At 32.5% G+C, this 23,227-nt stretch overlaps 2 protein-coding genes across 2 annotated transcripts; both read right to left on the bottom strand.

The window, feature by feature from the left end:
• Nucleotides 1-3,188: 3,188 nt before the first annotated feature.
• Nucleotides 3,189-6,888, bottom strand: LOC126695758 (meiotic recombination protein SPO11-1-like). The gene is made up of 15 exons (XM_050392577.1): nt 6,884-6,888; nt 6,680-6,753; nt 6,475-6,576; nt 6,165-6,245; nt 5,995-6,068; nt 5,743-5,759; nt 5,026-5,095; nt 4,919-4,970; nt 4,669-4,716; nt 4,521-4,579; nt 4,427-4,458; nt 4,201-4,306; nt 3,877-3,997; nt 3,731-3,794; nt 3,189-3,641 (listed from the first exon to the last, which is right to left on the bottom strand). Exons 1-15 carry the CDS (start codon nt 6,886-6,888, stop codon nt 3,515-3,517), a joined length of 1,032 nt encoding a protein of 343 aa, XP_050248534.1. The 3' UTR covers nt 3,189-3,514.
• Nucleotides 6,889-9,896: 3,008 nt separating this feature from the next.
• Nucleotides 9,897-15,046, bottom strand: LOC126694358 (meiotic recombination protein SPO11-1-like). The gene is made up of 15 exons (XM_050390592.1): nt 14,916-15,046; nt 14,700-14,799; nt 13,420-13,493; nt 13,215-13,316; nt 12,736-12,809; nt 12,484-12,500; nt 11,780-11,849; nt 11,672-11,708; nt 11,422-11,469; nt 11,275-11,333; nt 11,180-11,211; nt 10,954-11,059; nt 10,635-10,755; nt 10,489-10,552; nt 9,897-10,399 (listed from the first exon to the last, which is right to left on the bottom strand). The coding sequence occupies exons 1-15, from the start codon at nt 14,968-14,970 to the stop codon at nt 10,273-10,275; spliced, it is 1,086 nt and encodes a 361-aa protein (XP_050246549.1). The 5' UTR covers nt 14,971-15,046; the 3' UTR covers nt 9,897-10,272.
• Nucleotides 15,047-23,227: the final 8,181 nt, after the last annotated feature.

The following is a 23,227-nucleotide window of genomic DNA, read 5'->3' as shown; positions in this document are numbered from 1 at the left end:
TACAGTACTCTATATATATTAGAGTGATACTCGGGCTTGAAAATTAGGAAAAAATTGCAAGCCCAAGCAAAACACAGAGGTGGTCTAAAAATTCCTCAGCCTTAGTTCTATCATGTATGTTATGATCATTATATTCAAATTCCTCATGTGTATGATCACCTTCAGTAAAAACCATGACAGACAATTGGCATGACGAAAGGAATAGTGCAATAGAAAACTGGCATATAAATAATAGTAGAAAAGATGATAGAAAACTAAAAGCAACCTAAAGACCTATAGCTATAACATATAAAGACAATAAGAAAGACTTTGAAAAAGATGACTTAAAGAAAAGAAGATTTGAAGACACTATAAAATTACTTTGATAGAAAAGAAAGAAGCTAGTGCTATAGAAATAATGCAACAAAAAAATGACATAGAAAGACAAAAGAGTAGAATGACAACCCTCATGACACTTAGAAAAACCAAATCGTGGATCTAATTTTTTAGTTAAACTTTTTCCTCGACACCACTTGTGAACGTAGATCCAAGGTCAATCCACATAAATTTTGTGCTTCACATATATATGTTTTCCATTTTTTTTTTTAAATTTTGCATAAATCCATTATATTTAGAGTGTGTTAGGGATGTATCACCTTTTATTTTATTTATAGTGTTTATCGAAAGATATGGTATTTGGTAATTTTTATGTTAAATTTGTTACAAAAAGCTAAAAGATGGATTATTTTCAAAAAATGTTGAGGCAAAAAAAAAAAAAAAAAAAAACCAAAAGTTTGTCAACGATACTTTTTTCTTTCTATATTTTGGTCATATTTATAATTTGGTCTTTAAGTTTTTATAACTTTATTTTGATCTCTACATTTTTAAACTTGTTGTCCTTTTGGTCCCTATTATCATCTCATTTACAAAGAATGTCTAAGTAGTAAATGGACTTATTTACAAAAAATGCCAAAGTAATAAATGGAATGCACTACTAGTTTGAAATAAATTTTTTTTTTTTTTTTTTTTTTTTTTTTTTTTTTTTTGTAAGTGAGATGATGTCAGGATCAAAATATCAGTAAGTTTAAAAATATAAGAAAAAAAATGAAGTTATAAAAAATTGAGGACCAAATTAAAAACATGACCAAAATAAAGGACCATAAAATAATTTAAATAAATAAATAAAAGCAAATACTATAGAAATCGTTGGGGCCCTCCAAAGTCAACACACGGTATGGATTGGCTTTGAAGGGCTAATGTAAGGGTAATTATTAGGTACTCTCGGAGTATCATAAATGTGTATTCCTTCCTCTCACATAACTGTGGGTCTCACTAATTAAATTTATGATGGGACCCACAATTCATGTGAGAGGGGGGAGTATGCATAGAACTCGACATTATCTCCCACCTGTAACTCAATTTTGTTAAAATGAGTTTCAAAATAGGGACATTTTGCTACATAGTATATAAATTAGGGACAAGTGCCCATTTTCCCGAATTAATTTTGACCTAATTTTTATAGTAACTGTCTATAACCATATTTAAATTTTGAAACTAAAACTGGTTGTTGTTTGAAAGCCCGCTGGGAACTAGATATGTTTATGAGCACCTATGCCTAACAATAATTGTGTTGACCTTTTTGTACCCTATTATGTACACTTCTATTCTTATTCTCTTAAAGTAAAGAGGGATTTTTTCATTTTCTTAACGTAATGTTTGGTTAGGCTCAAGCTAATTGGATCCCAGTTGAGAAAACTGAAGAATGCACTAAGGCAATTTTACATAGTGCTTGTAGTGGATTTAGTTTATGATAAAAACCTTTTTTTTTTTTTTTTTTGGTTTATTTAGTAAATGAGCCAAGCTCAAATCAAGGTTAGAATCGACTACTAAACAACCAAAATTCAAACACAATAATGTTCTTGTGAATAAGCTCATAAGCGTAGACTTTTATATCAAGCCAAAATAATCTTCTTTACTTTCTTTTCCCCCCAAAATTATTATTATTTACCGTTTTGTTTTATTGTATCATTCCTTGCCTCTATTAGCCAAATCAGCTGTGATGCTGGCTGTGCTACGTGGACCATTAATCCCAAATGGGTGGAGACTTATCTAGTCATGATGTGGTTGTGTGATTCTTGTCTTTAATCTACCGACTTGTTAGGTTTCATATAACATTTGTCCTTGATGGCGAATTGTAGTATACTGTGATTTATCCAAAATAATAATAATAATAATTGTATAATGTCAAATTTTGTAAATGGTCTTTGATTTTCTGCTTTTCGCTGTGTTTCTAAAACATTCAAGAAGACATTTGGGCCTAATTGATATAAGCTTGAATTTCCCAGGACAAAAAGTCCATATCCAGGCTATGAATGCTTGTGAGAGCTGTGGATTGTAAGAAACACAGCAGGCCTTCCTAAAGCCCAGTCGCCCAGAAATTCAAGAATTTGGTCCTTCAAATGAAAAAAAAGGGTCTTAGATCACCCTTTCACCCACAGAAAGTGATCACTGTGGCATTTTTATTTTATTTTATTAAAATAAAATATTGAAATCCAATATTTTTGACATGACCAAGTAACATGTAAATAGGATCCATATGAAAACCAATAAATTTTTTCACAAAAAGGATAAAAAAAAAAATCCATTTTTTTTTCTTTTTATCCATTCCTTATTCCACTTTTTGATTGGATGAACCAGTTGGTTTAAACCAAAGATCGATCACGTTATTTTATTGATTTATATTAGCAAACTGTCAAGAGCCTTATAACTCAAACTAATTAGCACCTCATGATGTTTCAACAAAGACAACCAACATTTAAATCCTCCACCCCCAATTCTTGAATTATTTAAAAAAAAATAAAATCAGGCAGCCTACTAGCATCAACTTTTGAAGGTTTTCGATGCTTTACTCAAATAATGATTTCTGTTTGCCACATCCAAACCCTTTCCAAAATCCTTTTTTTTTTCTCCTTTGAAGGTTGTAAGCAATTTACTTGACCGTTTTTAGATGATGCTCCAAAACTATGAATGGGATCTTTCATTCACATTCTTTTACCCATCAAGAACGTTTTATAAAACTCTTGGACTCTTAAATTTGGAGCATCTTATTTTCAATTCATATGGTTCAACAAGCAATTGATAGTTCATGATCAAGAGTGTAGTACTATTTTTAGCATTGATTCTTAGATATCGTATTAACAAATGGAAGATGGTTGCGTGAAAAAATCTCTATTTGATAAGACTTCTTCCTATACCTAAGAATTTCATTGGACCCAAAAATGATACATTGTAAGACTCTTTTGCCTCTTCCAATATCAATAGGCTGTGTTTCACTCTTGTATCTTCCAAAAGGAAAAAAGATCTCTAAGAGCCGTTTCTTGGATCCAAAAGAGAGTTCTTGGGCTCTATTTGACTGGACTTCTTACTATAACTATAAAACATTGTTTAAAGATTATGTTTTAACTTTTAAATCTTGCAGATATAATATAAATGTTCTCCCAGATGGTAGCAGGTACACTGAAAATTTTCAGACGAGTTAAATGTGCACTCCACCTTGAATCTTAGATGTTATGTACTCTTTTGACAAAAAGGATAGTGAATGCACAGACAATGCTTCAATCTCAAATTTCACCCCTCTTTGCAGCATCAACTCTAGTTCCAACCTTTCATGATGAAGTAAAACTTCAGAATCTGTGTAGTCCAGGCAAACAAGGATAACAGAAAAATGACAGGTTATTTTACAGAATTTTACCTCCATCTTGGGACTTCTCTTTGCAGGTAGCATCTATTTAGCATAGTTTCAGCTTTCTTCTTGTCTGGCAGGAATATCAGGAACATTAGCAAAAGACTACGTACATAAGAAAGCCTATCTGAAACACTACAAGTACCATCTATCACCTTCTGCTGTCAGAGGAAGGAAACATTGCTCTGGAAGACAGTATTTCTCAGAATCTGAAGGAAAAACTCCAAGCCAGCATACCTCTGGGCAACGCAGTTGCTTTGCATCATAGGCCATTTGCTAACAAAATAGAAGTGTAAAAAAAAAAAATAAAAAAATAAAAAAAACCTTGTCAACTTTTCAAAAAAATTGGAAATTTACATTGTTCTTAGAGTTTCATATACACAGTCCTAGACTCCTAGTTGCCAGTATATATGTTGTTTAACTTGCTCAAGTGGATGATAAATAAACAACAATATCATTAACAATTTAATAAACCTAACCATTGAACCAAACCGATATGTGGTCAGAATGTCGAAGCCATATGGATCACAATCAACCAAACAATAGGTAGGTAGACACAACTTTTCAATGAGCAGCCGCAAAAACCTATTGGTACAAATGCATATATTCACAGAAAGCCCAAATAGATACATGAAAACAAAATGATAAGTGACATATATGGCAATATGGTGAGAAACATTGTAAACTGAAAGTGAAAGTTTTCACCTTCTGGTGGGGATATCTGGATGGCCTCTTCCCTGTGAAAAAAATGGTCAAAAAGGATTTTGAGATAAGCCTAATGACCTAAGGAAGAGCTTACAGTGATGACAATGCAACGGTTTGCATTGCAGAACTGGTCATTAGCTAATCGCTCAAATACTGCATATCATTAATAATTTAGTCAAAAGGAAGAATGTTAGAACTTAGAAGTTGTGCTTCCTATAAGTATTACCAGTATAATTGCTTACCTGATTCCTTCTCCACAACTAGAATGTAGTCAGCAACACTAACAATGTCTACATGCAAGAATTAGGAATATTTCAATTATCTACTCTCTGTATTCCAGATAATACGTGACACCAAGTGAGGAATACCATAAAAAATCCTTGCAACTAATGCATAGGAAAAAAATAGATAAATCTTATTGCCAATGCCTGCATCAATTATAAACATAGATTGTTCTAAATTGTCCTGCATATTATCTTAGTAATTGGATACCTTTGACTTCTTCAACTTGAACAGGGATGGGGGGGCCTGCAATAGAACCGGTTCAGACATATATAAATTGGAGACAATTAAATAACCATACCAGTTCCTGTTCTTACTGTGTTAGGACGATTTATGCAATCAAACTTCCTTCCACCTTCTAAGAATCTTATCCAGCCCATCACCAACCTGTAGAATATTGGGATCAACAAACTTTAACAGCTAAGCACATTGGCTAAGGATGCTACAGAAAAATCAACACAGCATATTATGGGTCAAAGGGTCAGCTATGTAGTTGAGAAAACTCAAAAATGAAAAAACAGTGTGTGAAGAACTATTTAAGTGGTAAAGCACTATCGCTCATCCAGAACCCCCCTCCCCCCCCCCCCCCCCCCTCCTCTCTAAAGGACTATTTAATCCCCTTCACAAAAGAGGGTTTTTTTTTAAAAAAATTATTATTATTTTTACTTGAAGAAAGGTCTGCCTTGTTGGAGTCCAATGGAAAGTACATAAACTGAGGGTAGATCTGAAAATTTTATGATCACTGGAAATAATTAGTTCAGCATATAGAAATTATTAGCTATGCCTAATGAATGCCATATATCCAAAAATTTATAAACTACTCATGTTGATAATCATTCAGTTAAACGTATATTACATTTCAGTGGCTATAAAAATCCTATGACATGGAAAGATATGATATATACACCCAGTAACACATATCTGCTATTGGCAAACAACACTTTGAGTACGATCTTAGAAAGAGAATTCAGACAGAAAAAAATAATGATTGTCTACTTATCTTAAAAGGTCTGAGTGTGATCCCAAGTACCTACCCATTGCCCACAGAAACCTGCCAAAAGAGACAAGATATAAATGTCTTAATAAGTGTAAGTTCTTTGTAATTGACAACAAAGTGACACAGGTTTTACAAAAATTTGAGGCTAGTGCAGCCATGCACTTGGAAATTTCTTAAGCCTTCCCCTGATTTGTTCAGTTTAAACCACAAAGGCTTTATACACTCCAGCAGAACCAAAAACGAATTAGCAATATTCAGGTGAAAAAGAAAGCATAAGGAAAACACCTACCACATTTAGATTGTGGCGACTGCATTGCATAAGGATGCAAATGTCATTGATTGCCCGGTCTACAACTGACTGTTCTGGATTGCAGAATAAGCAGAAGATATTTAAGAAAGCAATGTCATTCAAGCAGACGAGGACTGAAATCTGTGGAAGAAAATTTAATACTATCTAACTTTTAAGTTCAGATTTCTCCGAAATATCTAAGTGCTGACTTATGCCCTTTAAAATAACTGACAATGTTGACAAATGGAGACCTGAGCACAATCAAAGATATCAAATTATCTCTCATAAAGTTCTCCCCATGATCAAGATTGCTGACTTTCTTTAACATAAAGTGATTGCGCAAAGTATAAATTAAGGGCAGATACTCAAATTTGTTCCACTGAACATGCATTTTTCAGATTCCTATCACAGTAATAGGGAAACTTGAATATAAAAAGAAATATCATTTGAAATTGGGACCGAAGCTTAATTCATATTTACCTGAAAATACAGATGGATGCATGTAATATATATCTCTCTTGGACCCATGCCGGTTTTCTTGCAGAAGTTGCTGAACAATCAATAGCACTCTTAGCAAGACATCTGAAATAGAATTCAATAACTCATCAATAGTTGGATAGTATTCCATACAATTGAGGACTCATTGTAAGGTTCTCTTAAGTGATTAAGGTCAAAACCCACTCACCGAGCCTATGCACATGGTTTTCCCTTTGAAGTGTGAGAATTTCCTTCCCATTTGGCAAAACAGAGCTGCAACAGCTGCATAAAGCAATAAAAATTAAACCTTAGTTCCAAAATTTTGGGATCAGCAAAGTTGCATACAACAATAGTAACATTTTCAACTCCATCCCAATCATGCTTGATGAATTTAATGACAAACGCTAGTTACCTCATGCTAGTAACATTTTCAACTACATCCCATTTTTATTCAAAGTTCTGGCTTGCATCCAATGTGCTGGATGCACCGCATACGAGAGAAGGACGCATGGCATGTCTATCTCATGTTCGCAAGCCAAATCTCATGTCTATCTCATGTCCATATAAAAAGATGGACATGAGGCGTGTTCATTAAATTTTAATAATCACTATTTTGCTATAGAGCAATAACTAAATTCTCATCTAAACCTACAATTCCTTCACGCATTTTTCATTTCAACCATAAATAAAGCCTAATTCCGTTATATAAACTAATGAACAATTTTTTTTTTTTTTAAAGCAAAAAATATTTTAAAATTAAAGGTCTTTAGCGAATCAATTACGCGCTGAAAATTAATGAAGCTTTTAGAAATTCAACAAAACAGTGGTGTTTGATCTTCGAATCAATTTTTGAAAACCTAAATACGATCGTCAATGTTATTGAAACAAATGGGAAAAAAAAATCAAATTACTAATTAATAATAATTTTTTTTAATTTTGCATAAATCCATTGTATTTAGAGTGTATTATGGACATAGCACCCTCTTTTTTTTTTTTTTTTTTTTAGTGTTTATCAAAAGATATGGTATCTGGTAATTTTATGTTAAATTTGTTATAAAAAGCTAAAAGATGGATTATTTTCAAAAAATGTTGAGGAAAAAAAAAAAAAAAAAAAAAAAAACCAAAAGTTTGACGATAATACTTTTTGCTTTCTATATTTTGGTCATATTTATAATTTGGTCTTTAAGTTTTTATAACTTTATTTTGATCTCTATATTTTTAAACTTGTTGTCCTTTTGGTCCCTATTATCATCTCATTTTACAAAGAATGTCTAAGTAGTAAATGGACTTATTTACAAAAAATGCCTAAGTAATAAATGGAATGCACTGCTAGTTTGAAATAACTTTTTTTTTTTGTTAGTGAGATGATGTCGGGATCAAAATATCAGTAAGTTTAAAAATATAAGAAAAAAAATGAAGTTATAAAAAATTGAGGACCAAATTAAAAATATGACCAAAATAAATAAAAGCAAATACTCTAGAAACTGTTGGGGCCCTCCAAAGTCAACACACGGTATGGATTGGCTTTGAAGGGCTAATGCAAGGGTAATTATTAGGTACTTCCAGAGTACCATAAATGCGTACTTTCTTCTCTCACATAACTGTGAGTCTCACTAATTAAATTTATGGTGGAACCCATAATACATGTGAGAGGGGGGAGTACGCATAGAATTCAACATTGCTAATATCGAGTTCCTCCTATAACTCAATTTTGTTAAAATGAGTTTCAAAACAAGGACATTTTACTACATAGTATATAAATTAGGGACAAATGCCCATTTTCCCAAATTAATTTTGGCCTAATTTTTCTATTAACTGTCCATAACCATATTTAAAATTTGAAACTAAAACTGGTTGTTGTTTGAAAGCCCACTGGGAACTAGATATGTTTATGAGCACCTATGCCTAACAATAATTGTGTTGACCTTTTTGTACCCTATTATGTACACTTCTATTCTTAAAGTGAAGAGGGATTTTTTCATTTTCTTAACGTAATGTTTGGTTAGGCTCAATCTAGTTGGATCCCAGTTGAGTAAACTGAAGAATGCACAAAGGCATTTTACATAGTGCTTGTAGTGGATTTAGTTTATGAAAAAAAAAAAAAAAAAACTTGTTTTTGTTTGTTTATTTAGCAAATGAACGAAGCTCAAGTCAAGGTTAGAATCGACTACTAAACAACCAAAACTCAAACACAATAATGTTCTTGTGAATAAGCTTGTAAGCGTAGACTTTTACATCAAGCCAAAAGAATCTTCTTTACGTTCTTTTCCCCCCAAAATCATTACTATTTACCGTTTTATTGTATCATTCCTTGCCTCTATTAGCCAAATCAGCTGTGATGCTGGCTGTGATACGCGGACCATGATGTGGTTGTGTGATTCTTGTCTTTAATCTACCAACTTGTTAGGTTTCATATAGCATTCGTCCGTGATGGTGAATTGTAGATTTGTAGTATACTGTGATTTATCAATATATATATATATATATATATATAATTGTATAATGTCAAATTTTGTAAATGGACTTTGATTTTCTGCTTTTCGCTGTGTGTTTCTAAAACATTCAAGAAGACATTTGGGCCTAATTGGAATAAGCTTGAATTTCCCAGGACTAAAAGCCCATATCCAGGCAATGAATGTTTGTGAGAGCTGTGGATTGTAAGAAACACAGCAGGCCTTCCTAAAGCCCAATCGCCTAGAAATTCAAGAATTTGGTCCTTCTAATGAAGAAAAAAGGTCTTAGATCACCCTTTCACCCACAAAAAGTGATCACTGTCGCATTTTTATTTTATTTTATTAAAATAAAATACTGAAATCCAATATTTTTGACATGGCCAAGCAACATGTAAATAGGATCCATATGAAAACCAATAATTTTTTTCACAAAAAGGAAAAAAAAAAAAAATCCATTGCTTTTTCTTTTTACCCATTCCTTATTCCATTTTTCAATTGGATGAACCAGTTGGTTTAAACCAAAGATCGATCACGTTATTTTATTGATTTAAACTAGCAAACTGTCAAGAGCCTTATAACTCAAACTAATTAGCACCTGATGATGTTTCAACAAAGACAACCAGCATTTAAATCCTCCACCCCCAATTCTTGAATTATTAAAAAAAAAAAAATCAAATCAAGCAGCCTACTAGCATCAACTTTTGAAGGTTTTCGATGCTTTACTCAAATAATGATTTCTGTTTGCCACATCCAAACCCTTTCCAAAATCCTTTTTTTTTTTTCCTTTGAAAGTTGTTAGCAATTTACTTGACCATTTTTAGATGATGCTCCAAAACTATGAATGGGATCTTTCATTCACATTCTTTTCCCCATCAAGAACGTTTTGTAGAACTCTTGGACTCTCAAATTTGAAGCATCTTATTTTCAATTCATAGGGTTCAACAAGAAATTGATAGTTCACGATCAAGAGTGTAGTACTATTTTTAGCATTGATTCTTATATATTGCATTAACAAATGGAAGATGGTTGCGAGAAAAAATCTCCATTTGATAAGACTTCTTCCTATATCTAAGAATTTCACTGGACCCAAAAATGATACATTGCAAGACTTTTGCCTCTTCCAATATCAATAGGCTGTGTTTTGCTCTTGTATCTTCCAAAAGGAAAAAAGATCTCTAAGAGCCATTTCTTGGATCCAAAAGAAAGTTCTTGGGCTCTATTTGACGGGACTTCTTCCTATGACTGTAGAACATTGTTTAAAGATTATGTTTTAAACTTTTAAATCTTGCAGATATCATATAAATGTTCTCCCAGATGGTAGCAGGTACACTGAAAATTTTCAGACGAGTTAAATGTGCACTCCACCTTGAATCTTAGATGTTATGTACTCTTTTGACAAAAAGGATAGTGAATGCACGGACAATGCTTCAATCTCAAATTTCACCCCTCTTTGCAGCATCAACTCTAGTTCCAACCTTTCATGATGAAGTAAAACTTCAGAATCTGTGAAGTCCAGGCAAACAAGGATAACAGAAAAATGACAGGTTATTTTACAGAATTTTACCTCCATCTTGGGACTTCTCTTTGCAGGTAGCATCTATTTAGCATAGCTTCAGCTTTCTTCTGGTCTGGCAGGAATATCAGGAACATTAGCAGAAGACTACGTACATAAGAAAGCCTATCTGAAACACTACAAGTACCATCTATCACCTTCTGCTGTCAGAGGAAGGAAACATTGCTGTGGAAGACAGTATTTCTCAGAATCTGAAGGAAAAACTCCAAGCCAGCATACCTCTGGGCAACGCAGTTGCTTTGCATCATAGGCCATTTGCTAACAAAATAGAAGTGTAAGAGAAAAATAAAAAATAAAAAAACTTGTCAACTTTTCAAAAAAATTGGAAATTTACATAGTTCTTAGAGTTTCATATACATATTCCTAGACTCCTAGTTGCCAGTATATATGTTGTATAGCTTGCTCAAGTGGATGATAAATAAAAAACAATATCATTAACAATTTAATAAACCTAACCATTGAACCAAACCGATATGTGGTCAGAATGTCGAAGCCATAGGGATCACTATCAACCAAACAATAGGTAGGTAGACACAACTTTTCAATGAGCAGCCGCAAAAACCTATTGGTACAAACACATATATTCACAGAAACCCCAAATAGATACATGAAAACAAAATGATAAGTGACTTATATGGCAATACGGTGAGAAACATTGTAAATTGAAAGTGAAAGTTTTCACCTTCTGGTGGGGATATCTGGATAGCCTCTTCCCTGTGAAAAAAAATGGTCAAAAAGGATTTTGAGATGAGCCTAATGACCTAAGGAAGAGCTTACAGTGATGACAATGCAACGGTTTGCATTGCAGAACTGGTCATTAGCTAATCGCTCAAATACTGCATATCATTAATAATTTAGTCAAAAGGAAGAATCTTAGAACTTGAAGTTGTGCTTCCTATAGGTATTACCAGTATAATTGCTCACCTGATTCCTTCTCCACAACTAGAATGTAGTCAGCAACACTAACAATGTCTACATGCAAGAATTAGGAAAATTTCAATTATCTACTCTCTGTATTCAAGACAATATGTGACACCAAGTGAGGAATACCATAAAAAATCCTTGAACCTAATGCATAGGAAAAAAATAGATAAATCTTATTGCCAATGCCTGCATCAATTATAAACATAGATTGTCCTAAATTGTCCTGCATATTATCTTAGTAATTGGATACCTTTGACTTCTTCAACTTGAACAGGGATGGGGTGGGCCTGCAATAGAACCGGTTCAGACATATATAAATTGAAGACAATTAAATAACCATACCAGTTCCTGTTCTTACCGTGTTAGGACGATTTATGCAATCAAACTTCCTTCCACCTTCTAAGAATCTTATCCAGCCCATCACCAACCTGTAACAGAAATATTGGGATCAACAAATTTTAACAGTTAAGCACATTGGCTAAGGATGCTACAGAAAAATCAACACAGCATATTATGGGTCAAAGGGTCAGCTATGTAGTTGAGAAAACTCAAAAATGAAAAAACAGAGTTTGAGAACTATTTAAGTAGTAAAGTACTATCGCTCATCCAGAGCCCCCCCCCCTCTAAAGGACTATTTAATCCCGTCACAAAAGAGGGTTTTTTTTTTAATTATTATTTTTATTTTTATTTTTACTTGAAGAAAGGTCTGCCTTGTTGGAGTCCAATGGAAAGTACATAAACTGAGGGTAGATCTGAAAATTTTATGATCACTGGAAATAATTAGTTCAGCATATAGAAATTATTAGCTATGCCTAATGAATGCCATATATCCAAAAATTTATAAACTACTCATGTTGATAATCATTCAGTTAAACGTATATTACATTTCAGTGGCTATAAAAATCCTATGACATGGAAAGATATGATATATTCACCCAGTAGCACATATATGCTATTGGCAAACAACACTTTGAGTACAATCTTAGAAAGAGAATTCAGACAGAAAAAAATAATGATTGTCTACTTATCTTAAAAGGTCTGAGTGTGATCTCAAGTACCTACCCATTGCCCACAGAAACCTGCCAAAAGAGACAAGATATAAATGTCTTAATAAGTGTAAGTTCTTTGTAATTGACAACAAAGTGACACAGGTTTTACAAAAATTTGAGGCTAGTGCAGCCATGCACTTGGAAATTTCTTAAGCCTTCCCCTGATTTGTTCAGTTTAAACCACAAAGGCTTTATACACTCCAGCAGAACCAAAAACGAATTAGCAATATTCAGGTGAAAAAGAAAGCATAAGGAAAACACCTACCACATTTAGATTGTGGCGACTGCATTGCATAAGGGTGCAAATGTCATTGATTGCCCGGTCTACAACTGACTGTTCTGGATTGCAGAATAAGCAGAAGATATTTAAGAAAGCAATGTCATTCAAGCAGACGAGGACTGAAATCTGTGGAAGAAAATTTAATACTATCTAACTTTTAAGTTCAGATTTCTCCGAAATATCTAAGTGCTGACTTATGCCCTTTAAAATAACTGACAATGTTGACAAATGGAGACCTGAGCACAATCAAAGATATCAAATTATCTCTCATAAAGTTCTCCCCATGATCAAGATTGTGACTTTCTTTAACATAAAGTGATTGCGCAAAGTATAAATTAAGGGCAGATACTCAAATTTGTTCCACTGAACATGCATTTTTCAGATTCCTATCACAGTAATAGGGAAACTTGAATATAAAAAGAAATATCATTTGAAATTGGGACTGAAGCTTAATTCAGATTTACCTGAAAATACAGATGGATGCATGTAATATATATCTCTCTTGGACCCATGCCGGTTTTCTTGCAGAAGTTGCTGAACAATCAATAGCACTCTTAGCAAGACATCTGAAATAGAATTCAATAACTCATCAATAGTTGGATAGTATTCCATACAATTGAGGACTCATTGTAAGGTTCTCATAAGTGATTAAGGTCAAAACCCACTCACTGAGCCTATGCATATGGTTTTCCCTTTGAAGTGTGAGAATTTCCTTCCCATTTGGCAATACAGAGCTGCAACAGCTGCATAAAACAATAAAAATTAAACCTTAGTTCCAAAATTTTGGGATCAGCAAAGTTGCATACAACAATAGTAACATTTTCAACTCCATCCCAATCATGCTTGAAGAATTTAATGACAAACGCTAGTTACCTCATGCTAGTAACATTTTCAACTACATCCCATTTTTATTCAAAGGTCTGGCTTGCATCCAATGTGCTGGATGCACCGCATACGAGAGAAGGACGCATGGCATGTCTATCTCATGTTCGCAAGCCAAATCTTGTGAAGCATGCGACATATAAAAAGATGGACATGTGGCGTGTTTATCTTGTGTCTAATGTGCAAAGACACTAGATGCAGGCCAAACCAAATCCCAAGCAATAGACAAACAATAGATGCACCGCATATAAAGAGATGGACATGTGGCGCATCCATCTTACATCCATTGCACAAAGGCGTTGGATGCAAGCCAAATCCTATGCATTCAATGAACACTAGAATGTAAAGAGATGGACACGTGGCGTGTACATCTTGTGTCCAGTGCCGTAATCACAACTTCCTAGTGGTGCCTGTGCTCCCAACTTCCTAGTGTTAAATGTGTTATTTTCTCCAACTAACACCTTAGGTCCGTTTCTCCACAAAAAAAAAAAAAAAAAAAAAAAAAAAAAAAAAAAAAAAAAAAAAACCTTTAGTTCCAATACTATTTGCTATAACCAGCCTTCATAGCCAAATAACAGTTGGATAGTGATTAGCCTACTATAAAAGTTCATTAAATTTTAATAATCACTATTTTGCTATAGAGCAATAACCAAATTCCCATCTAAACCTACAATTCCTTCACGCATTTTTCATTTCAACCATAAATAAAGCCTAATTCCGTTAAATAAACTAATGAACAATTTTTTTTTTTAAAAGCAAAAAATATTTTAAAATTAAAGGTCTTTAGCGAATCAATTACGCGCTGAAAATTAATGAAGCTTTTAGAAATTCTACAAAACAGTGGTGTTTGATTTTCGAATCAATTTTCGAAAACCTAAATACGATCGTCAATGTTATTGAAACAAATGGAAAAAAAAAAATCAAATTACTAATTAATAATAATTATTACTATTTTGCTACGAGTAATAACCAAACCTACATGGCTACATTTTCTTCGCACATGTTTCCGTTAAAAAAAATTAAGGAACAAGAATTTTTGAAAGAATTTGAAAGAGAAGAAACCGAACCAGTTTGCTTGAGGATTCGTGCAGTGAACTCTGAACCGATCGATGAGAACGATCGGTGACCGTCCGATGCTCAGATCTTGTACTATAGCTCGAGTGAACTCTGAAAATTCAAAGAAACCATAAATGATAAGAATTTGAATTGTTGATGAGAGTGTGATTGAAGAATGTGAATGTATTTCAATGCGTTTTTTTGAATTTGAAATTTAATTTTCTGACCTCTGATTTTTCGTAACAAAGCGCAGCGCTGTGAGCTCCCACGGTTTCCCTCCATTTTTTCTTTCTGTGACTGTGTGTACGATTTTTTCAAATGTTAGATTTTCATTTTCTGGATATTTATAGGTAGGTTCCAACCCGGAATCATGTTGTAAAAATTTCAGGTCGACCCGGTTTAAAGCTTGGTTACTTATTTTGTTATTATTATCCTAAGTCCAACAACTTTTTTTTAATAAAAAAATGAAAGTAATTTTGTTTTAATCATGAATAATTATGAAAAATAATATCACTAACATTAGTCGTTTATTATTGAATTACGATACAACTTAATTGTATATCTTACTCTATAAAGTATATAAATGAAAAGGTATTTCATCATTTTCTTTCTTTTATAATTTTTTTTTGAGGATTCAATTGAATAAAAGTAAAATTAAAGAACTAAAATGAATTTTTATCAAACTTAATAATTAAACTACATCGTTTTGGGATTATAGCAACAACATTTTAAAAAGATTGTGGATGAAAGTACCACATTAGTAACATTTACAAATGATGAAATTAACAAAATTAAAAGTTTAGAAAAAAAAAATTACTCCAAATTTAGAGAGTGCAATTTGTAGTTTTGAACTTTAACGAATGCTAGCAAACCTTGGTATGGTCACTAATATTAAATAATAAGAAGTAGAAATTGAGACATCTTAAGCGTAAATTGAATTAAGTAAACAACCAACGACCTAAAGAACCAAAATAGCCAAGCACCTTGTGACTATGTAACACTACTCGCATAATGTTTCCAAAGGAGATGTCAATATTGGTTCAATTGCACCATCAATTATGGCTTTGAGAGTAGCATTTTTCAAGACATCAAAGGCAAACCTCCTTGTGGTGCATTTTTGAGTCAGGAAATTCACATTGGAGTAAATTCAGTCCAAAAACTAGTGTGTAAACTATAGACTACACAAAATAAAGAAAACATTAAAAGAAAAAAATGATCACCAAATAATTGTGGCGGCAGCTGTCATACCATGGGTAATCAAGGCCTCCATATGGTGGGTATTCATACCCTGCTGATACTGGATAATGGTATGACACCCCATATGGAGCAGGAGCATATGGAGATGGAACATATCCATTTTCACCATAATAATAGTAACCTCTTTCCCTAACCTCACCATCAAACCGAATCCATTTGACCTCTGCATGTGTCTCCCATACCTTTCTAGCACCCTCAATAGTGTATTCGGATTTACTCTCCCAGTAACTTTCACTGTCCCTTCCTCAGCATCTATAGAAATATTATACACTCCTAACAATAGAAAAGGTTTAAAAGAAAAGTGTTTAGGAATTGCAACTTGTCCTGCAATAACAAACCAACCTCTGGTTTATTTCTAATGAAAAAAAAAAAAAGAAACATTGAAATATGAGTGAAGAATTTGTTCTGAAAATTAATACAAACTTGGTAATTTAAACTAAAGTAGCCATATTATCATCACGAGTTTTATAATTCAACTGACACTTCCTTTTCATATTAAAAAAAAAAAACTGAAACTTCCTATTATTTTTAAATTTTAACAAAAAAGATGAAGGATCAAATTCCCCTTTTACTGACTATGGAATTATATACAAAAAAGGGCCACCCATCATCCCATTAATGTCAATGAGTGCTGTTATTATTGTCATTATAAGTTCATACACAATTTTCTTGTAGTTTTCTATTTTATTTATTTACTAAAAAACACTATGAAATTAAACAAGATGAGTATCAAAAATAAATTATCAAATAAGTACAACAAATTCGTCAAAAAAAAACATACCACCGACATTCTGCAAGACTTCCATCACTTTTCTCCTGCAAGTCTCACACTGTGAATTCACTTTCAGAACACAAGTCTACAAAGACAACAATCCAAGAAAATTAAACAAAAAGACAAAAACCAAAAATAAAGATTATTAATTATTAAAATAAAACAACGATTAGACGAGAAAAAGGTTTTTGTTTCTAATATCTAACCACTTCTGCGGAGGAGTATTCCATTGTAACCAACTTTGTTGGAGTTTTTTCAACTTTTTTCCAATGGGTTTTTCTGGAATGAAGGAAAACGAGAGTGATTTTTTAGCTATGACTAAGCTTCAAAAATTGTGTGCCTTGACCTTCAAAAAAAGGGTTACTATGAAAATATATTCCTTAAATATACAATACCATATTGAGTTGTCATGCGTTGAGATTGTCCTAAAATCTCTCCCTCCATAAATTAAAAGTTATGATTATATTCATCTTTCTATAAATTCACCTAAGCTGAATCTTTAAAATCCCATAACACGCTCGAGATCTTATATAAGGTAAGGATTATGGAGAATTTGCATTGAGGCATTTCCATCCAACCAAAAGAGTCTTCTTTTCTTTCTTTTCCCCAAAATTATTAATTACCATTTAATATCTATTTGCCAAATCATTTGTGACTTCTTTTTTTTTTTTTTGGGTTTCCATAGAGATAATTATAATATGTTGCTGCAGTTTGAACATTTTTTCTCCTCAACTCCCAAGTACTTAGTATATGGGGAGATGTCAATTTAACTACAAGGTCATCGATTGGCTATGATACTCGGACCATTAATCCAAAATGGTTGGAAATTGGCAAAGATTGGGTCCAATTCTCGTGTATTGGACAAAATAATGACATGTGACAAGTCCATTGCATAAGAGGATTGGATCCAAACCATGTATGTGAAAAAATTTGCAGTCTCTAAATAGTTCCGTGCAATAAACCTTTTAACTTGCCCAACCCGAATCAACCCAACTCAATCCATGCAGGTTTATTAAGTGAGACGGGTCAAGTTGGGTGGGTTTGACAAATAATTTAGTGGGTTGGGTTGAATAACGGGTTGAGATATTTCTAACCCGCCACAACTCCACCCGCCCACCTATATATATAAAACTTTATTATGTTGCAAAATTCTACCTTACATACACATCCACTTCATTTCCCTCATCTCTATCTCTTTTTTTTTTTTTTTTTTTTTTTTTTTTTCATTTTCACATTTATCTTCCCTAATAAACTCTAGTGGCTCTCTCTAAGATTTTATTATTATTCTTAATCTATGTACATGTCCAATTTAAAGTGTGATAAAATTTCAATCATTTTTATAAAAATAATGTAGTATTTGTGATTATTTTAATAAAATTTGAAAAAATTTCATTCCTTTTTTATTTGAGGGGGGAAACTATTATTCAATTTAATTGAAATAATTTCATTTAGATTATTGTATTTGTCAACCTGCCTAATTTGCTCAACCTACCAAGTTAAAACTGTTAAAGATGTTCAACCGATCCGTCGTATTTATAGATTGGTGTCGGCAGTGAATTGCAATTTTTCCAACCTTCCATTAGAGGGTTGGTTAAAAATATTGCCCTCCACCCACTCAATTTAACCTATGCACACCCCTATCACTCAAAACAACCCCACCCCCATCATAGGTGTTTTTTTCATTATTTTTTTTCTAACTAAATTTTATATTTTTTATAAATATCTTTTTTGTGTGTCAAGCCTCATCCTATGTTATCAATGTTTTTAAAAATTCAAAAGATATAAAAAAAGAAATGAAGAAAAAAAATTAAGAAGCAAATGTTTTAATCGAATAGAAAATTATTTAAAAAGTATTGTTATCTTTAAAAAGTGCAAAGACCACATATAGTTTAGGTAATAATTTATTATTTTTCCTAAAAATGAGCGTTTTGTAATAAATTTGTTAATAATATAGCATTAATAATTTGATATTGGTTTCAAGCTAATCTCGAGGGTTTTAGATGCATAAATAGTCACTATATCTATATGGTTGTAAATTGTTATAATTTAATAATTTTTTGAGATTAACAAAAGCAGTCATAAGTTATAATTAATATTTATCAAATTACTTAAAACCATTACATGAGAATTATAGTGGAATTTATACTATGAAAAAAATATAACATGGTTTATTCACATATAAAAAGTCCTAACAAATACCCTTAATATAATTTATATACTATCTTTTTATAGGTTATTTAACATTAAAAATATTAATATAAGTGGCATTTTATTGTCTAGATTGATATTTATTATTATTATGTGTGTGCGTGTGCGCGCGCATTTTGTATATATATAAGGAAATTGTAATACTCCAGATTACAAAGATTAAATTGGATAAATGTGTGGGATTAGATAAATGTAAACTATGTGGATATGTGACGAGTCCTAGATCAAGTGTTTGTAGTTTACCAAGTCAAATTGAGTTATATATAACTAATTACTAGTAGCTCTAACTATAACTAGACTAGTTCTTTTAAGATTTAAGCGTAGATAGCTAGCATTTTTTAACAAAAAATTTAATCTATTACATTATTGATGTTGATTTAATTACATTCATTATCATGTAAACTTGTAAATCATTTGTAAGAAAATTAACAATGTAACATATTAACTTAGGGAATTTGAACTTTGAAGCATATTGCTTACGAGTATGCTAGGAGAGGTGCTCGTTTAGCCCTTATTGCAAGAAGAGAGGACCATCTTTAGACAGTGGTGGATAAAGCCCACAAGCTAGGATCCCCAAAAGTTGTTTTGGTATGTGCAGATGTTTCTAAGGTTGAAGAATGTAAGCAATTTGTTGCCGAGGCAGTGAACCATTTTGGACGTTGTAAGTGTGTGTGTGTTTTAACTAAAATGACATTTCTTTTTCTCGTAAAAGGAAGGTAGAGGATAAATTTAAGACTTATTGAGTATGGGCGTAACATATCAAATGAAGAAAATTGTGCAACATATTTTGATTTTTATATGGCTTTCTGTGGAAAAATAAATTGTAATTCGTATCATGGTTGGTGGGGGTGAACAACGCTGGAGTTGGAGAAATACGCATGTTTGAAGATTTCGCCCAATTCTCTTATGTTGTTTCACTCATGGTAATAAAACCGGCATGCATGATTGCATTCTGTCCTACTTTTGTAACTAGCTTGTGACAATAATTGTAAATCGAATTAAAAAACAAATGTTTATTATATAATGTCACTGAGGGTATGGTAACACTAAAATAAGGTATATTATTGCATTTCTAGGCCCAGTGTTGATGTGTTTGTTAGTATGAAATAGGCATTGGGGTTCAAATTAAATCCCACTAGCTATTCACATCTAAAGACACAAATACCTAGCAAAATTGAAAACCTTAGACTTAAAGAGTTAATTTTTTTTTTTTTTCCTTGCAAACGATAGATTAGCAACACAACATATTTTCTGTACCCATTATACAGTTCCAAGAATTAACCTCATTTTTTGTCTTATTTTTAAGTTGCATATATACTTGCATTAACTGGCTTTAACTTTATTTTTTTATGATATAAATTTTTGGGGATTAGTATATAACACCCATTATTAGGGGTGTACATGGGTCGGGTTGGATCGGGTTGAACCCATGGGTTGAACAATTTTTTTTATTACTATTTTTATTAAATTGAGTGGAAAAAAAAATATCACACTTGCCACCTGAGTTAAAAACAAAATATACATTAATATATAAACTAATATTCCAACTTAGTTGTAAACAAAATATGTTTAAGTATCCAACTGAGTTGATAATCAAAATATAAATGAACTAGTAATTTAATTCACTTAGAAACAAAATATACAAGAGTTCCTAACTCAATTATAAACAAAATAAATCTAAAATTTTAATTTTTTTTATTAATTATATAATATATTTAAATATATATTAGAAGAACTAATAGGATTTTATATTATATATGATAGTAGGAATCGAGGAAATGCTCTACAACTGGTTTTTTTTTTTTTTTAATTTATTAAATATATAATATATTTTAAACATATATTAAAATATGGGTGGGTCGGGTCGGGTTTGGCAGGTTTGTAATTTTATGATCCAAACCCAACCCGACCCGCTATAAAAAAAATTTTTGTAACCCAACCCAACCCACCAAGCCCTAAAAACCGACCAAACCCGGCGGGTTGGGTCGGGTCGGGTCCGTTTTGACGGGTTTTCTACACACCCTTACCTATTATGCGGTTCCACACTTAAGAAAAAGCAAAGGAAAGATTGTTGTGATTGCTTCAATTGCAAAATGGTTAAGTACTACAAGATTATGCTTCTACAATGTAAGAAAACTCCGTATATGTGTTACTACCACATTTTCTTTCCCACCAATTGCTTGTAAATCTACGATGGTTTCAGGCAAGCAAGGCAGCCAAAATTTCCTTTTTTGAGACATTGAGGACTGAAGTTGGACACGATATTGGAATTACAATTGTGACTCCTGGAGCGATTGAGTTAGAAATGACATGAGGCGATTTTTCAACAAGGTATGCTTTAATCTTGAGGTAGTAAATTGTTAATTTAATTTATCTTTTACCCTACCAGTTTTTGTTACATTTATATTAAAGGCATTGAGGTGTTTAATCCATGCTAATTAAGAGGGTTTACAATCTTTTTAAAAATTGTTCTTTCCTAAAAGTATTGGGTAATGGGGTAATTATTGGGTACTCCCAAAGTACCATAAATGCGTACTTCCTCCTCTTACATAACTGTGGGTCTCACTAATTAAATTTATGGTGTGACCCACAATTCATGTGAGAGAGGAGAGTATGCATTTATGGTAGGGGTGTCAATTTGGGTTAGCGTGTCGGGTTCGTGTCGTGTCGAGGTAGGGGTATTCGACTAAATGACTCAACCCTAACCCGACCCATTTAATAATCGTGTCATGATCCTTCAACCCTAACCCGACCTATTAATAAGGCGGGTTGACCTGACCCAACCCATTTGACATGCTTAATAAACGAGTCGTGTTGGGTTGACACGAATGTAACACAACCCATTTCAACCTGCATAATATTAAATATAACATCCATCTAGAAATATTTTTTTTTTTACATCCCAAAAAGCAGTGCATACACCTTAAGTCTTCAACCCACATTCAAAATAATATAGTTCAACAAAAATATAACATTTATCTAGAAATAAATTCTTTACACTCCAAAAGAGGTGCATACACTTCAACTCAAATTCAAAATAATAAAGTTTAACAAAAATAAAATAATATAGTTCAACAAAAATATAATATCCTCGGAACTCGCCAGATGCTAAGTATCAATATTGAAAGAATTTGAGCAAACAGTAGACTAATCCTGACTATGACCACGATTATCATCCATAGATTCTTTGTTGATGTCAAAATTCATAACATCTTCCACAAGCTCATCCAATTTTATTTGTGCAAGTTCTATGCCACAAAAAAAAAAAAAAAAAAAAAAAGTATTAGTAGTTCTAGGATCTAAAAGTTTCAATTTCTAATTATATCCCTTGTAAATTTTTGTAATTACTCTGCTTTTTAAATTTAAAATATATGTTGGATATAAAAGGTATTTGACAAATCTAAAATAAAATGAATATTTATTTGTTATACGAGTTAAACGGGTTGTGTTAAGTGGGTCATTTCGAGTTGATACAAATAAATTGGCGTGTCAAACGTGTCTATTGCGGGTTACACGGGTTGACCCGCTTATGACACGTTTCTTATCGTGTCGCTTTCGGGTTGACCCGTTTATAACCCAAACCCATTAAGGCCCAACCCTAACCCGGAAAAACCCGTGTTGGGTTCGTGTCGTGTTCGCGGGTTGGATCAAACATTGACACCCCTAATTTATGGTACTCTCGGAGTATTTAATAATTTTCCAGAGATCTAAAGTTTAATTCATGCCTACATAAAAAACCGATTGGTGTCTTGATCTGATGATAAAGAGCTATTATTAGAAGCTGATGTCATAGGTTGAATCTCTCTTAAAAAAAAAAAAAACAAAACAATTTGAACTCATGCCCTCAAAGGTATCTCATCTCAGTTCTCTTTCTATTTTTCCATGGAACTAAACTATAAATATTGAATAGCAGAGATGTATGTGTGATATACGGACATCCCTTTATCTTTTGTGATGAGTTCTTGACTACACTTATACATCTTGGGACACAACATACTAGTTTGTCTATCTTTTAATCGTGGTTGTATGATAACACTTTGTCCTGTTGTTTGATTGCAGATTTGTATTAGTGAAACTGATAGATGTCCGCAAGGAAGTGCAATATCCAATCTATCTATGTATAATTTTATGATTTTTAAATTCAATGTAAGAAACAGTCACTTCCTAGTGATTCTAAATTTCAAAAAGTCATAATGATTTATCTCTATCATCCTTAAGAATATTTATATATTTAGCAACATGTAAAACCCAAAAAACTAGGGCCTTGCACCTCCATGAGGAAGGTTATCGATTTGATGTCCA

This window comes from Quercus robur, chromosome 8 (assembly GCF_932294415.1).
Source record: "Quercus robur chromosome 8, dhQueRobu3.1, whole genome shotgun sequence".
In the NCBI taxonomy this organism is placed as follows: Eukaryota; Viridiplantae; Streptophyta; class Magnoliopsida; order Fagales; family Fagaceae; genus Quercus; species Quercus robur.
This window is presented reverse-complemented; position numbering and strand designations above follow the sequence as displayed.